Source organism: Mesoplodon mirus (assembly GCF_964341445.2).
Source record: "Mesoplodon mirus genome assembly, chromosome: 9".
Classification (NCBI taxonomy): Eukaryota; Metazoa; Chordata; class Mammalia; order Artiodactyla; family Ziphiidae; genus Mesoplodon; species Mesoplodon mirus.
The window spans coordinates 59,774,419-59,791,785 of record NC_138985.1 but is presented as its reverse complement, the minus strand read 5'-3'; the positions used below and the strand labels follow the sequence as shown (position 1 = coordinate 59,791,785).

Below are 17,367 nucleotides of genomic sequence, written 5' to 3'. Positions count from 1 at the left end.
AATGTGCGTATGAATCCCCTGGGGATCTTGTTAAAGTGAAGAATCTGATTCAGTAGGTCTGGGGTGCGGCTTGAGAATCTCTGCTTCTAACATGTTCCCAGGTGAGGCCACTTCTGCTCCAGGGACCACTCTTTGAATATTAAGGCTAAGAATTTGACCATAAACTGTTTCATCAAAAAAGAAAATAAGTATCAGGTGAGGCAGGGCAAGGGCAGCAATTTTGAACTTAAATATCTATGTATGTGTTGAAATAATACCTTGTCATCAAACGTAGTCATAGAAGATAGGGATAAGTGTAAATACCGTTACATTAGTTAACTTTGAAGAAGATATAATCATCACAATTTTCAACAAACTAACCTGATAATTATATATGCACAGCTACTAACTATATTTAAGGTGTGCCTACTGAGTTTAATATCAGTGTTAAAGAAAATTATTTAAATATGTCTTAGACATTAGTTATTAGAAGCAGGATAAATGATAGTTAAGAATGTAAGCTTCCAGAGGTAAACTCCTGAGGTGCAAAAACTGGCTTCCACATACTAGCCTTGTGACTGGAGGTCAAGGTGCTCCTCTCAGTGACTCCCTTTTTCATCTCTGAAATGGAGATAATCCTAGTAAAGATCTCATAAAGTTGTTATAGGGTTTTTAAAAAAACTAATACATATAAAGCATCTTATGCAGTGCCTAACAGTAAATTGTCTATAAATGATGGCTATTGTTATTAATATCAGTATGATTTCTATTAATGAAATATTAGGCTAAATGATTCTGAAGGTCTTTGCCTTGCTAATGCTAAGATATGATTCTGATTACGTATCGGTGTGTAATCAGAATATGCCCCCTTTCAAGTTCTAAGGTAATAAATGATTTATATGTACTTTCTGAGCCAGCTGCCACTAAATGCTGCTCTTGTGTCTTAGGTTGCTTTTAATGCAGCAATTTTGATCATAGGTAAATACACATTTGAAAATCCATTCATTAAAAATGTATTAAGAAGCTACAAAGCATTGAGCTAAATGACTGTTCCTCTCCTCAACCAAACCCAAATATTAAACCAAACTCTCAATATTCATCATTAGTTTCAGTCTCTACACAGCCATCAAAGAGCAATTGCTTTACCATTAGTGGTAATCTGTGCTCAGAAATGAGCTGAATTTCAGTTGTCCTACATATAGGAACACTCTAATTTTCTCCTAAAATGGTTTTACTAACTTACTCTTTAAGTTTCTGTCATTTCAGACCCAAGGGTCTCTTGCTCTTAGCGTCTACCTCTGCTTCCTTCTGCTCAAATAAGGCACATGGCTGCCAAACCTTTCATTGGGTTAAGTATTAATATGGACTAAATTGAGCTAATCTCACTTGGTGGCTAAAATAACTGACCTAATTCTACAGCTTTCTTGAGCATTTTTAATAGCAATTAATTTAACATAAAATAAGATCTAAAATGGGGACTCTTTCCCTTCCTCCCATGACTCTTTTATGCTTTATCAGAGGATAATTTTAGGTAGGAAATGGCTCCTTGTATCCTCCCTCTGAAGGTCCCGTCTTTGCTTTGGGCAGGATGGTTTAAAGGTGTTTAGTTTGAAAATGTCTAGAAACCACAGTTACATCTGGCTTAAATCATACTGATTAATACTGATATTTCCTTTATTCTCATGGCTCACGTGTTTTAAGCATATATACTATAGAGCCAATACAGCACTCTTCATTCTCTCTTGACAAATAAACATTTGTATGAACAGTTTTTTCTCTTTCCTTTTGATAATTTTGGTATCAAAGATCACAAACTTAGAAGAACAGTTGGAACAGTTCAGAGAAGAACTGGAAAATAAGAATGAAGAAGTCCAGCAACTACATATGCAATTAGAAATACAGAAAAAGGAATCTACTACCCGCCTACAAGAACTTGAACAAGAAAACAAATTATTTAAGGTAATTACTTAAGGAAAACTTTGCCTCTAAATAATTCATTGTTTTTGTCTTGTGTAGTAGTTGTAGTATTAAGCATTTGCTAAATCCAGCCGCTAAATAATACTTAAAAGAGGAACATTAGCTGCAGATGGATTTGCATGGAATTTCTCTTCAAGCCAACATAAACATTTGAATTCATCAGAAATAAAAAATTTTGGAGACCTTTATCAAAACATTTTAAGAATTATTGATTTACAATAATTATATAATAGCTCTGATTTTTTTTTCATTTGTATGTTTTATTTTTTATTATTTTTTTTTTATAATAGTGTTTATTTTTACTTGTTGACAGTTTGCTTTATTTATTTATTTACTTTTGGCTGTGTTGAGTCTTCGTTTCTGTGCGAGGGCTTTCTCTAGTTGTGGAGAGCGGGGGCCACTCTTCATCGCGGTGCGCAGGCCTCTCACTATCGCAGCCTCTCTTGTTGCGGAGCACAGGCTCCAGACGCGCAGGCTCAGTAATTTTGGCTCACGGGCCCAGTTGCTCCGCAGCATGTGGGATCTTCCCAGACCGGGGCATGAACCTGTGTCCCCTGCATCGGCAGGCAGACTCTCAACCACTGCGCCACCAGGGAAGCCCCCATTTGTATGTTTTAGATGCTATAGCTTGGTAAGAGTTAATTGACAGAATGTTCTGAAAATCACGTGTAATGCCCTATCCAACTGGGATGGTTATTTTTGTTCCTAGGATGAAATGGAGAAACTGGGATTTTCCATAAAGCAAGCTGATCCTATCTCTACCCAGGACCAACATGTACTATTTGGGAAATTTGCTCAAATAATGCAGGAAAAAGAGGTAGAAATTGACCAACTGAATGAGCAAATTACAAAACTTCAGCATCAACTTAAAATTACAACAGATAACAAGGTACACTAATTTAAAATTATTACATGAAATTATTTAAACTAGAATTTTATTTTTGTTTTTTATTGAAGTATAGTTGATTTACAATATTGTGTTAGTTTCAGGTGCACAGCAAAGTGATCTAGGTTTTTTTATTTTCAGATTATTTTCCATTATAGGTTATTACAAAATATTAAACAGAGTTCCCTGTGTTATAAAGTAAATCTTTGTTCTTTATCTATTTTATGTATAGTAATTTGTGCTGCTGTGAACATTGAGGTGCATGTATCTTTTCAAATAAGAGTTTTTGTCTTTTTTGGATACATGCCCGGGAGTAGGATTGCTGGATCATATAGTAGCTCTGTTTTCAGGTTTTTAAGGAACCTCTATACTGTTTTCCATAGTGGCTAAGCTAGAATTTTAAAGGGCAAGGTGGTTATTTTTCAGTTTCTTTGTGAATGTAAAAACCAAGTAAAACTTTAATTCTCTTTTACCCGTTAATTTTAATTTAATAAGACATACTGGTTTAACAAGCTATGTATATGTTTATCCCTTCCTAACATTGTCAAAGATTTTTGATGTTTTATAGGGAGTCTCTGGTGACTCAGATTTCATCATATCACTCTAACCAAATCTATTAAAAATTCTTCTATTTTGTGTGAGTTAAATAAGATAATGACATTTGAGCACTGTTTTAGACTTTTATTTCAGTACTTTATCCTGTTATAGACTGTTATATTTCAATACTGCATCCTTTTCAATTAGATTGTATTGATATTGACTATTTTACTTATAGGAAATCATCTATTAAATGCCTAAATCACTTTATGTTTAATGACTTTCTGAATGAAGTTCTAAATAAGGTTCTTGTTTGATGTGATGGAGGACTGTTGGTCTATATTAAAATTAATTTAGGATGTCTGAGAATAAATTATTTGTGTGTGTGTGATCAACACTTTAAGATCCTGCCCTAAAATAAAATAAAATTCCCTAAATATAAATACATATTTATTGTATATGTTACTTTTTTTGTTAACTAATAGGTTATTGAAGAAAAAAATGAGCTAATAAGGGATCTTGAAACCCAGATAGAATGTTTGATGAGTGATCAAGAACGTGTGAAGAAAAATAGCGAAGAAGAAATTGAGCAGCTCAATGAAGTGATTGAAAAGCTTCAACAGGAATTGGCAAATATTGAACAGAAGACATCAGTGGTTACTAATTCTCTCCCAGAAGAAGCAGATAGTTTAAAACATCAGTTGGATATAGTAATAGCTGAAAAACTGGCTTTGGAACAGCAAGTAGAAACCACTAATGAAGAAATGGCCTTGACGAAAAGTGTACTTAAAGAAACCAATTTAAAAATGAACCGGCTAACACAAGAATTACGTAGCTTAAAGAGAGAACGTGAAAATATGGAAAAAATCCATAGTATACCAGAGAAAAGTGTTAACATGGCTGTAGATGATCTGAGCAGAAACAAACCTGGACTAGAAGTAGTCCTTACTGAGGGTGCTCGTAAACCCCTAGAAAATCCGACTTACCTCAAATCTTTTGAAGAAAACAGCAAAGTTTCCATAAGCAGTTTGCAAACACAGGTGCTGCAACTTGAGAGCACTGTGAGTGCAAAGGACTTAGAACTTACCCAGTGTCATAAACAAATAAAGGGCCTGCAGGAGCAAGGCCAGTCTGAAAAAGAAGCACTGAAAAAGAAGATGGCAAACCTGCAAAATATACTTGAGGAAAAGGTGGCTGCTGCTCTTGTGAGTCAGGTCCAACTCGAAGCAGTTAAAGAATATGTAAAATTCTGTCAAGATAAACAAGCAGTTTCACCAGAACCTGGAGGAACAAATACACAGAATTTAAACCAACTAACAGAAAATGAGGTGGAGTCAAATGTGTCAGCACTGACCTTGAGAATATCAGAATTAGAAAGCCAGGTGGGTGAAATGCAGGTAGAAACTGCAGAAAAAAATGCTTTGGAAAAAGAAAAGAAGCTACTGGAACTACAGAAGCTATTGGAGGACAATGAGAAAAAACAGGGAAGCAAAGAAAGGAAAAGAAGCCCTCTAGGAGATTTTGAAGTTCTCAAGGTTAGTTTGTATTTGATTTTTTTCCACTTAAATACCCTAAGAAACTAACTCTCTTTTCCCTGTTCCTTAAACTTACTGCTAATTTATTAAATACAGTGTTCTTTACGTCTAGCAATTCACATATAAAGGGTTTTTATAAAAAATATTACCATTCCATACAGTCATTATTATCACCAGAACAATGGATACAAACTATATTTTGTGGTCTTAAAATCACAATATTTTTTTCACTACCATAGTCATTAAGTAGAGCAGTCAGAAGAAACTTGGAAATGTTAAGTATAGCAAATGTCCTCTGGAACTTGTGTGAGTTTTTTCCTTTTTCCTCTAACATGCATGTTAAGTGGTCATCATTCCTTTTCAGTAATGAAAATGTCAAAATATATTAGTGTTCTAGTGAATTAATGTATGAGTGTTAAGTCATTCACTTTTGCAGATTTTATACCTCATAATAGATTTCATCCTTTCACCCCTTTAGGTCTACTTATGTAAAGATCTGAAATCACAGTTATTTCTTAGCATAGGATAGGACAGGTGTGAAAGGACTTTAATTTTCAAATTCTCACTTTATATATTTATAATTTTGAGAAGTTAATGTATAGTCCTATCTGAACACCAGAAATTAACTGATATATTAGGATTCTATAAATATTTATTTCGCAAAGGATAACAATTCTTTCCATTTACTAGGCTTTTTCCTCCTAGCTCGCTGGAACTATATAAATTACTGTAAATGATATTTAAAATAGTAATGTGATGGGACTTCCCTGGTGGTCCAGTGGTTAAGAATCTGCCTTCCAATTCAGGGGACATGGGTTCGAACCCTGGTCGGGGAACAAAGATCCCACATGCCACAGGGCAACTAAGCCCGCACGTCACAACTACTGAGCACATGAGCCACAACTACAGAGCCCATGTGCTCTGGAGCCTGCACGCTGCAACTACTGAGCCCACGTACCACGATTAGAGAGAAGCCCATGCGCCTCAACAAAAGATCCCGCATGCTGCAACAAAGAACCCGCCTGCCCCAACTAAGACCTGACGCAGCCATAAATAAATAAATAAATAAATAAATAAATACTTTAAAATAAATAAAATAAAATAGCAATGTGACTTTCCATATATATAAAACTTATAAAATAACACGTGGTATCTTTTGAGGAAAGTGATATAAATATGAAACTTTTTTGAATGGATAAACTATTTTCATTAATTATAAAATTTTAGGATATGTTCTAATGACATGATTTACCTTTCATTCCCAGAAATATCTTTCTTTTCTTACTGTCTCAAGAATATAAAATGGGGACTTCCCCAGTGGTCCAATGGTAAAGAATCCACCTTCCAATACAGGGGATGTGGGTTCATTCCCTGGTCGGGGAACTAAGATCCTACATGCCGTGAGGCCACTAAACCTGTGCACCGCAACTACAGAGCCCACGCACCCTGGAGACTGCACGCCACAGCTAGAGAAGAGAAAAAAAGAAAAAAAACCCGCACGCCACAACTAGAGTGAAGTCCGCATGCCGCACCGAAAGGTCTCGCACGCCTCAGCAAAGATCCCACGTGCCTCAGTGAAGACCCGATGCAGCCAAAAAAATAAAATAGAGAATATAAAACGATGGCTGTGAAGAGTTTCCCTATTTGTTGAAAGAACATGGATCATTTTAACCCGTTTTATCTGATAAGCAGTCTTTCCTGAAAAAGCTTTATTGGAATGCAAAGTACCTTGAACTTGGCTTTGTTTTTTGAAAATAACGTGTTCATGTTTTCCACTGCCATTTAGACAACTGCTGAGCTGATTCATACCAGTGAAGAAAATGAATTTTTTGGTCGATTTGAGACTCTTACAGCTGAGTCAGCAGCTACCAAAGAAGAACTTGCCAGTTATAAAGAGAAGGCAGAAAAACTTCAAGAAGAGCTTTTGGTAAAATAAGTAACATAGCTTCGATTTCTGCCTATCTTAATTTTATTTCAAAGTGTATATTCTCTTATATGAAAACAAACCCAGATCTATAATTTAACAGCTAGAAAAAAACTTGTAAATTTGATGAAAAGGTATTATATAGTTTCGTTACTCTCATCTTTCTTCTTTGGTTTTCCTTGGAATCTTTTTTAGGGGGATGCTTTTAATCTCTAGTCTGTTAATGAAAGAGGAGAAAGACATGTTAAAGAGTACTGTATATCCCCTGAGAACCAAAAGTAGAGGCTGATCAAATGATTTCACTTCTGTGGTAATCTGTGACTATACATATATGTGAATATAGATGAAAACTGTGTTTCTGAAATGTTTTTCCTGTTATTCTGAGGAAAATGAACATATTAGCATGAATTACACTCTCCTCTCTACCCTAAATTCTACATGTGATATTTTTAACTGAATGTTCTACTATTCTATTCATTACGTTTTAGGTAAAAGAAACAAATATGGCATTTCTCCAGAAAGATTTAAGCCAAGTTAGGGATCAACTCAAAAAGGCAGAAGAGAAATTATCCTACTTCTTAGAAAAAGAAGATAATACCGAGGTACAAGAAAACAGAAAGTTCTGCACGTTAGAGCCACTTCCTATAGAAGTGGGTAAAAGCTCTGCATCACAGACAGATGGTACTCTCAAGATCAACAGCAGCAATCAGACTCCACAAATTCTTGTTAGAAATGCAGGAATCCAAATTGATTTACGGAATGAATGTTCATCAGAGGAAGTCACTGAAGTAATTAATCAGTTTACTGAAAAAATTGAGCAGATGCAAGAACTACATGCTGCTGAGATTCTGGATATGGAATCCAGACATATTTCAGAAACTGAAACCTTAAAGAGAGATCACTATGTTGCTGTTCAGTTACTGACAGAGGAATGTAGTACCTTGAAGTCAGTGATACAGTGTCTGAGATCTAAAGAGGTATTTGGTTTTCATAATGTGTTTTTTCAACATTCTATGACTTTTTTCCTCAGAATTCTATGTTTTTAAGAGACAAAGAAATTTGGGGCCGTCTCTTCTTTATGATAAAATTACAATTTAAAATCTTTGCATTGTGTAGAGTCAAATAATAATGTTCCACAAAGCTCCTGTGCAGATTTAGAACCCAATGTTATCATTCCTTAATTTATTAATGTCTCTTATTATGGTAATATCCATGAAGAAAAAAATTAATGACTTATATAAACCATGGATATTTCATTTATTGTGAAAGGTGTGACATATTTAATTGTTTTTTTGTTTTTTGACAGCATTACAAAAGAACCAAACTATTCATTGGATCCTGTTTTTACTAAAGCAAAAAAAAGTTATCTTCTTTTGTTTGTTTTTTCTGATTAGGGCTCCTCAGTTCCTGAATTATCACATTCCGATGCTTACCAAACTAGAGAAATATGTTCCAGTGGTAAGTTTTATAAATTTCTAGAATTTGTATAGTATTTGTTTAAAAAGAGTTTGTTTCACTTTAATAGTCAATGGTTTTCTTTATTTTAGATTCTGGATCAGACTGGGGTCAGGGAATTTATCTTACACAAAGTCAGGGATTTGACACAGCATCAGAAGGCCGAGGCGAAGAAGGTGAAAGTTCAACAGATTCATTTCCAAAGAAAATAAAGGTACTAAAAGGCAGACATCTTTTAGTAAAACTTTCTATATTGAACATAGCAGTTTATTAGAAGTTAGTAAAGAAGATCTATACTATAGTAAGATCTCTCTGAAGAGAGAATTGCATAGCTAGAAGGAACCTTGGGGCTCTAGTTTTATTTCTGTATTCTGCAGATAATAAAGTACAGTATATTTAATAGTTATTTGTATAAAAATTTTTAAAAATTTTCTATTCCTAATATTTTTGTTTGCCAAAATTATTAAAGCAGTCTCAAAGACTAGAACTTATCTCCTATGTATTTCTTTCGGTCAAATTAGTGCCTAATTAAATCCAAGAAGAGCACGTTAGGTAAATGTGGAACTTAGAGATGAGAGCTACACAAAGTCATAGGCTGTCTTCTGGGATTGGCTTACCCCTCCATAGGAAGAAGGCATTCAGTAATGGTAGGCTGGTGTTTCCTTTCTGCAGTGGCTTTTCTAAATCAGTCTAACTGGGATAAAACTGTGTTAAAATTTGTTTCTCTTTTCGTGTCTGACTTTGCAGTCTTTGAAAAAATGTCCTAATTCTGGCTTTTGGGTTATGGTTTCTAGGGATTACTGAGAGCTGTCCATAATGAAGGCATGCAGGTGCTCTCTCTTACTGAGTCTCCCTATAGTGACGGAGAAGACCATTCTGTTCAGCAAGCTTCAGAATCCTGGCTAGAAGAGAGAAGAGCTTACCTCCTTACAATCTCATCTCTTAAGGATTTGATTACCAAAATGCAAATGCAAAGGGAAGCCAAGGTACTCAAAAATTATTACGCATCTAAAGAGCTTTATATGATTTTTATCAATAATAAGTCACTTTACAAAATAAATTGTTGGCTTTTATGATGTATTTTCACATGAATTTCTATATACTGTTTAAATGCCCCAAGTTGCACACTTGAAAATAAATCTGTATCCTCTTAGATTTCTAATACTGATTTTGGTTAGTAGACAGGTATCATTTTTAGAACAGTTCTTAAACATGCTTATTTGAAAACTAACTTTTGTTTTTTATACTTTTGTTTTTTATAGGTTTATGATAGTTCTCAATCTCATGAGAGCTCCTCTGACTGGCGAGGTGAACTTCTGCTTGCTCTTCAACAGGTTTTCTTAAAGGAGCATGGTGTTTTACTAGCTGCATTTCAGACTGAGCTGACAGCTCTAGGTACTAGAGATGCAGTTGAATTATTAAACTGTTTGGAACAGAGAATACAAGAAAAGGTATCAAAATGAAACTTTAAATAAAACTTTAAAACAAAGAATGCTTTTTAATAGGAATGAGAAAATGAGCTATTGATTAGTTTTAGAGTAAGTCTGAAGGTTAAAATTTTAACAGGAACCACTAAGAATATTTAGGAGAAAAATTATTACCTTAAATGTTTTGTCTTAATGTTAGAAAATAAGCAAGAGTAAAAATTAATGAGCTAATCATCCAACTTGGGAAGTTAGAAAAAGAGTAACAAAATAAGTCCAAAGAAAATAGAAGGAATAAAATACCATCAGTTCTCATTATATGCAGTAGTTAGATTCTGTAAAGCTGCTGTGAATGTTGAGCTTTTGCCACCAGGGGAAATACGGTGGTGGTGGGGGGGGGGTGGTAGGCTTCTGTGAGCCCCTGGTGATGACATTTTTGTCAGCCAGTCAATACAGAATCTTGTTTTATGTGTTTTGTTTAAAGACACCCTATTTACTATGTATTGTTGACTCATTAACATTGAACTCATGGCCAACGGCATTATAACTTAAACCTAAGCAAAAATTTTCTAACACATGCATTTTCTCTGTAATGTATCTTTCAGCCTTCTTATGCTTAGGCATACTAGACAGTACTTCATATCTATGCTCGGGGACCATTTTAAACAGCAAAATCACCAATAAAAAGCACAAAAGTATCAAAAATACAGCACTAAATAGATGGCAAAAAGGACACTTGTTTATAGTATAAGAGATGAAAGAAGGCGGCAGAGTGTTACTTTGTTCGACTTCAGCTAGGAACATGCACATGTGGCAATTTAAATTTTTTGCTGTTGTGTGCACATGTAGGAGAGTAAACGTAAGAGCACCGCAAGTATTGAATTAAGGGTTACAGATAAATTTTAATGAGTAGGCAAATTCTTAAATATGTAATCCACAAATAATGAGGCTCAACTGTAATAAAGAAAAAAGAAATTAGTGAAATGCATACACTTGTACAGTAGAGAGCATAAACACGTTGAAAGTTGATTCTTTGAAAGGTGAATAAAATTGAAACTTTTCTGGAGAATAGGTTAAGGAAAATGATAAAGCACAGTTTTTTAAAAATTAGGAATAAAAACGGGATTATAACTAAAGATATGGCTGAGATATAAAAGTAATAGAATACTATGAATAATTTTACATCAATTTAAAAACTTTGGTGAAATGGGCCGATATTTATTTATGAAAGCTCATTCAGATCCAGCATTCCACTCCTGGGTATATATCCAAAAAAAACAAAAACAAAAACACTAATTCAGAACGATACATGCACTCCAAAGTTCATAGCAGCATTATTTACAATTACCAAGATATGGAAGTAGCCTAAATGTCCATCAATAAATGAATAGTTAAAGAAGGTGTGGTGTGTGTGTGTGTGTGTGTGTGTATATGTATCTATGCTCCCATTGTAAGATGATTGGAGAAACGCCCTTTCTTTTTATTAGAAGGCTAGTATAACCCTGTTACCAAAATCAGACAAAGATAATACAGGAAAGAAACTTTATGGGCCTATTTTATTCATGAACATAGATTTTATTCATAGAACATAGCAGAAATCCTAAACAAAATATTAACAAGCCAAATCCACCAATGCATATTTTTTAGAGACACAATCACCTTATACTTATCCAGGGATGCAAAGGTAGCGTACCATTAAGAAAAATTCATGTGACTGATCACTTTAACAAATTAAAGGGTAAAAAACCCCAGTGATCATCTCAAGAGATACAGTGAACAAATGAATGAATGCATTTCATATTTTAAAACACCTTAAAACAAATAACAAACTAAAAAAAAGGAACTTCATGAACTATATAAAAGGTATATCTTGCAAAAACTACAACAAGCATCATATCTGATAGTTAAATGTTAAAAACATTCCTTAACAAAGGGTTAAGTAGTTTGCTCAACCTTATCCTAAAGATGTAGCTAGAAAAGAAAAGAGAAATTAAGTAAGGGTAGGAATAGGGAAGACCCCTCATCCACTTACATAGAAAACCAAAGAGAATCTACACATGTAGATTTTTTAAATCGATAGGAAAGTTTGGTTATGTTGTTAGATGTAAGATCAAGATGTAAAAATCTTATTTCTCAACAACAAACAAAATGTAATTTTATTTATTTATTTACTTTTGACCGCGTCACATGGCATATGGGATCGTAGTTCCCGGACCAGGGATCAAACCCACACCCCCTGCAATGGAAGTATGGAGTTGGACCACCAGAGAAGTCCAAAATTTAATTTTAAAAATAATTATTTACAGTGGCATTAAATGGACAAATTCCTAAAAGTATACAAACTACTAAAACTAAGTCATGAAAAAATAGAAAATCTGAGTAGATGTATAACAAAGAGTTAAATTAGTAATTTTAAAACTTCTCACGAAGTAAAGTTCAGTATCAGACGACTTCACTAGTGAATCCTACCAAATGTTGAAAGAGGAATTAATACCAGTTCTTCACAAACTCTTGGAAAATAAAGAAGGAAACACTTCCCAGCTCATTTTATGAGGACAATATTGCTCTGATTCTAAAGCCAGACAGAAATACCACAAGAAAATAAATCTACAGACCAAATATCTAATGAGAATAAAACAACCAGTGGAAAAATGGACAAGTGATAGATATGCGCTCATGGAAGAAATAGAGAGTATCCAATAAATATATGAAAAGATGTTCACTCTTTGCCGCATCTACTGCGAGAATGAAGACCATTCTCAGCAATCAGACTGTCGACATTCCAGAAAATGTCGACATTACTCTGAAGGGGATGCACAGTTATTGTGAAGGGCCCCAGAGGCACCCTGCGGAGGGACTTCAATCACATCAGTGTAGAACTCAGTCTCCTTGGGAAGAAAAAGAAGAGGCTCCGGGTTGACAAATGGTGGGGGAATAGGAAGGAACTGGCCACTGTTCACACTATCTGTAGTCATGTACAGAACATGATCAAGGGTGTTACACTGGGCTTCCGTTACAAGATGAGGTCTGTGTATGCTCACTTCCCCATCAACGTTGTTATTCAGGAGAATGGTTCTCTTGTTGAAATCCGAAATTTTTTGGGTGAAAAATACATCCGCAGTGTTCGGATGAGGCCAGGTGTTGCTTGTTCAGTATCTCAAGCCCAGAAAGATGAGTTGATTCTTGAAGGAAATGACATTGAACTTGTGTCAAATTCAGCTGCTTTGATTCAGCAAGCCACAACAGTTAAAAATAAGGATATCAGAAAATTTTTGGATGGTATCTATGTTTCTGAAAAAGGAACAGTTCAGCAGGCTGATGAATAAGATCTGAGTGATCCAGTTACAGAAACTGCAAGAGGCCAGGCTCATGTAATATTTTAAAAATGAATAAAAGCTCTTGTGACTTGGAAAAAAAAAAAAAAAGAAAAGATGTTCAGATAAAATGTGCTATAATTCATACTATGGAATACTATATAACATTGAAAATGAGTGTGAATTATAGCTGTATGTGTCAGGCAGGATGGTTCACCAACATGTTAGGTGAAAAAGGCAAATTAAACAAAAATGAATACAGTATGATGCCATTTATATAAAGTTTTAAAACAGAACTGTATATTTTTAGGATATGTGTGTGTATGTACAGAGTACATGAAAATAACACCAGACTTAGAATTTGGTTGTTTCTTGAGCAGATGGTGCAGCGGAGGATGTATTCAGGGAGTTGTACACAGGAGACTTCAGCTGTATAAGGGCTGTTTCTTAGGCTAAGTGCATGGGTGTTTATTATGTTATTCATCATGTTTTATTGTGTGTTTAAAGAATTTTGAAATAAATGTGGAAACTATTATCTAAAAAGTAGATCCCAATGAGCAGGAAGAGAACATTAGTAACATCTTCCCCAAATTTTAGCATGTCATTCTTCTTCAGACTTCCTGGTTGTTAATTTTATTGTCTTTACAACTTTCTTGATTTTCTTTTTTTTTTTTTTTTTTTTTTTTTACAGGGTATTGAATATCGAGCAGCCATGGAATGCCTCCAGAAAGCAGATAGAAGGAGTTTGTTAGCTGAAATTCAAGCACTGCATGCTCAGATGAATGGTAAGAAAATGACTCTGAAAAGAGAACAAGAGAATGATCAACCAAGCCAAGGTATGCTATATGATAGGCTCATGTGGTGACACAAATAGGTGAAATGATTTCACTTTATTATTATTCAGTTAAAACTCATTTCTTCTTAGTCAAATTTTCTTCTCATTCTCACATCAGGAAGTTAATCTACATTAATTACTCTAGGGATTAAAGGAGTGTCCAATTTGTTTTAAGAGATACATATGTGTGTGTGTGTGTGTGTCTATATATATATGAATACACACACATATATATAATTTTTTTTAGAGTTGAAAAATATCTGTTTACATTAGGGTTCTCTGACCAGGCAAAAACTCATTCTCAGCTTTGGGAATGAAATAAAAAATGCTCAGTTATGCTGTGCCATCTAAGCTTATTGCTGCATCTTAAAAGCAACAGTTCTTGAATTTGGGAGGAGGAGGTAGTAGTGGAGGTAAGGGGGTTATTGCTCAGTCGCAAGAGAAAAAATGCTGTGTGCACCAGACAGGCTGGTAAGGACATGCTTTAAAATAGCAAAGGACTTTGCTTTTATCTCCTGTAGAGGTTGAAATTGGCTTTAGTTAGCTATGTGTGGAGAGAGAATGATGGTTAACTCTTACAGAATACTTTAATCCAACAGACAGCAATTTTCTGACATATAAACAGATATATTTAACTTAAAATGAATAAGCATTGCCTTGATCAGGTTGTTTTGCCCATTAAGTTCATTATCTTTCTTTGTTTTGAAGCTCTATGTGAGGATAACCTAAAAGAAAAGGAAATCCTCAATGGAAGTAACGATTTCTTTTTAATACCTTTTTTGTGTGTGTGAACTGTAACATACATATAAAAAAGTGCAAAATGCAAAAATATACAGTATAAAAACTATTAAATGAATACCTGTGGAAACCTCATCCATGTCAAGTATTCCAGAATTCCCCTTCTGCTACTCTGTAGTAATATATAACACATCTTCCTCTGTGGTACCCTAGAGGTAACCATTGTCCTGATTTTTTAACTGCCTATTTATATATTCCTAAACCACGTAAGTTTAAGGTTTTTCTTGCTCTTGAACTTTATCACTCTGTATATATTTGCGTCTTGTCTCTTTCACCTCTCTATAACATTCTTTGAAGTTACCACATTTATCTCTAGTTCATTCGTTTTTGTTACTGTATAGAGTTCCCTTGTGTGAATATTTCACAATTTATATATCCATTCTGCGGTTGAACATTTAAGTTGTTTCTACTTTTTAGCTACTAAATTCAGTCTCTTCTACACATTGTTATGCCATGTTTCTGATGCATACATGTATGAGTCTTCTGGATACATACCCAGGAGTAGAATTGCTAGATCATAGAATACATATCATCAAATTTATTAGACAATGCCAGACTCTTTTCCAAAGTGGTCATATCAATTTGTGCACTTTCTAGCAGTACATGAAAGTTCTGTTGCTTCACATTTCTGCCAAAAGTTGATATTGTCACCCTTTTGTTGCCAATCTGGTGGGTATGCGGTGGATTGTTGTTGTGGTTTTAATTTACATTTCTCTAATAACTGAATTGGCTTATTTGTGGTATGATTATTGGGTAGCTGGATTTTTGCTTTTGTGGTATGCTTGTTCAAATCTTTCACTTTTCAATAGAGGAATCTTAAATTGAGCTGCAGCTGGAAATCATTAGAGATTAAAGTGAAATTTTTCATCATATCTAGTGAAGACACATACATGTCTTTGTCTTCATTTCTGTTTAATATAAAGGTAGAAATACCTATACTTTTGCCAATTTTGAAAGTTATACCAGTCTCACATTTGTCATTGAAAAGCTGAAGAATTTAAATATCTTTAAATATTTTAGAAAAAACAGGTATAATGAGGTTACAACTTAAATATATCCCTTATATTTAGACATAGGATTAATTGCAGATTATTTTTGGAGAATTTATTAGTATTTTACTTAACTAAATAGGACCCTGTTGAAAGCTTAGTTAGTATCATAGTATCACATAGATACATATTTATAAATGTAAATCCTTAGACTCTACTCTCTAAGAAATAGTTTTAAAAGCCTCAATTAACATGAATACTCTAAAGCCAATGTAATTCCTGTCTCCTGACATCGGTAATATGAATTGTAATAGGAAGTAATGAACTTTGATAAAATTTTTTAAATTAAAAATACATTTATGGTAGAATAGAGAAACAGAAGAACAGAGTAAAAATCACCCCTGGAATCACCTAAATCCTAAACTAATGACTATTAAAACCCAGGAAATATGTCTCCAGACACATTTCATTGTGCATATGTACATAAGTTTATATTTTTTATAAAGATGGATCCTGATGTATATATTTCGTTACATTTTTTTCATTTATTATCCTTAGGGATTTAAATATTTCACTTTGTTTTCATTGTGACAGACATGTAGCAAGGGTTCAGTATGTTTTTAAAGAAAAAACCGTGATCCAAAATGGCGTTTGGACTTCCCACTTTTGTTATAATGCAATTCCTAGGGATTGTCTGCGAAGGAGGGCTGAACAAAACAAGCAAGCAGTGCTAATCATTGTAGTCAGAGTTACGGGGTGACTCCTGCAAGTACTTCGGCTATCAAAAATCATTGGAATTTTTTAGTGTGAGCTATCAAAATTCTGAATGAACAAATATAAGTTCCTATTTATAGTATTATGTGAACACCTCGTTTTTTTTTTTATTTCAAGTCTTGTATCCAGTAATGAATTGTTAAGTTTTTCATCCTTATATATTTATACAAAGTTCTGAAATCTTGACAATATAGCAGTACGGGGAAAATATGCATATGCATGTATTTATGTAAATTGCTAACTTTGGGGGCTGTAATCTTTTCACATTAGCTTTATAGTAATCTCTTAAATAACAAGTCAGTTATTATCAACAAAATATTTATAAGCCAAATACGAGTTGCTAGATCATATTTTAAATATTAATAATTTTTCATTTAGAACTCTTGGAATACAATATGCAGCAGAAGCAGTCTCAAATGCTGGAGATGCAAGTGGAGCTCAGCAGTGTGAAAGACAGAGCAACAGAACTGCAGGAACAACTGAGTTCTGAGAAAATGGTGGTTGCTGAACTGAAAAGTGAACTTGCACAAGCTAAACTGGAACTGGAAACAACACTCAAGGCACAGCATAAGCACCTAAAGGAATTAGAGGCATTCAGGTGTGCCAGGCTTCCTAATTATAAACCTGTGTTAGTGAACGACTTGGAGTAATTTTGTCACAGACATTGTGCAGATCTTACAAAAATGTAACATTGTATATAATATTTAAATAACATGAAACTGTTACTTATAGGAAAAACTACAGTGGAAAGGAAGCACCCAAAATTTTTCCAAATGATAAACTCATGATTAGGTATTTTGGCATATTCTCTACGTGGCTTCAGTTCTGTTTGAGACTTGTTGTTGTATAAGATACATAAATTTGACCTTCATTTTACCACCAAGTAATTTGTAGTGATATTTATGATCTCAGTGGAATTCATGGTTTAGTTAGCTAAAAT

At 34.2% G+C, this 17,367-nt stretch overlaps 1 protein-coding gene and 1 pseudogene across 9 annotated transcripts in view; both read left to right on the top strand.

Annotated features, from left to right (window-relative positions):
* The window catches only part of AKAP9 (A-kinase anchoring protein 9), a 152,864-nt gene that overhangs the window by 119,478 nt on the left and 16,019 nt on the right, over nucleotides 1–17,367 (top strand). For 7 of the 8 annotated variants that reach the window (XM_082631818.1, XM_082631814.1, XM_082631813.1 and 4 more), the window contains 11 exons: nucleotides 1,786–1,938; nucleotides 2,666–2,845; nucleotides 3,865–4,914; nucleotides 6,701–6,841; nucleotides 7,327–7,815; nucleotides 8,233–8,296; nucleotides 8,386–8,507; nucleotides 9,088–9,279; nucleotides 9,556–9,744; nucleotides 13,723–13,867; nucleotides 16,806–17,025. In XM_082631818.1, the coding sequence (XP_082487944.1) occupies nucleotides 1,786–1,938; nucleotides 2,666–2,845; nucleotides 3,865–4,914; nucleotides 6,701–6,841; nucleotides 7,327–7,815; nucleotides 8,233–8,296; nucleotides 8,386–8,507; nucleotides 9,088–9,279; nucleotides 9,556–9,744; nucleotides 13,723–13,867; nucleotides 16,806–17,025 (2,945 nt within the window). The remainder of the gene's footprint in view (nucleotides 1–1,785; nucleotides 1,939–2,665; nucleotides 2,846–3,864; nucleotides 4,915–6,700; nucleotides 6,842–7,326; nucleotides 7,816–8,232; nucleotides 8,297–8,385; nucleotides 8,508–9,087; nucleotides 9,280–9,555; nucleotides 9,745–13,722; nucleotides 13,868–16,805; nucleotides 17,026–17,367) is intronic. The other variant, XM_082631816.1, reaches the window with a different exon arrangement.
* On the top strand, nucleotides 12,437–13,147 carry LOC309810072 (large ribosomal subunit protein uL6-like; annotated as a pseudogene). Its single transcript has one exon. The product of its transcript is annotated as a large ribosomal subunit protein uL6-like (transcript).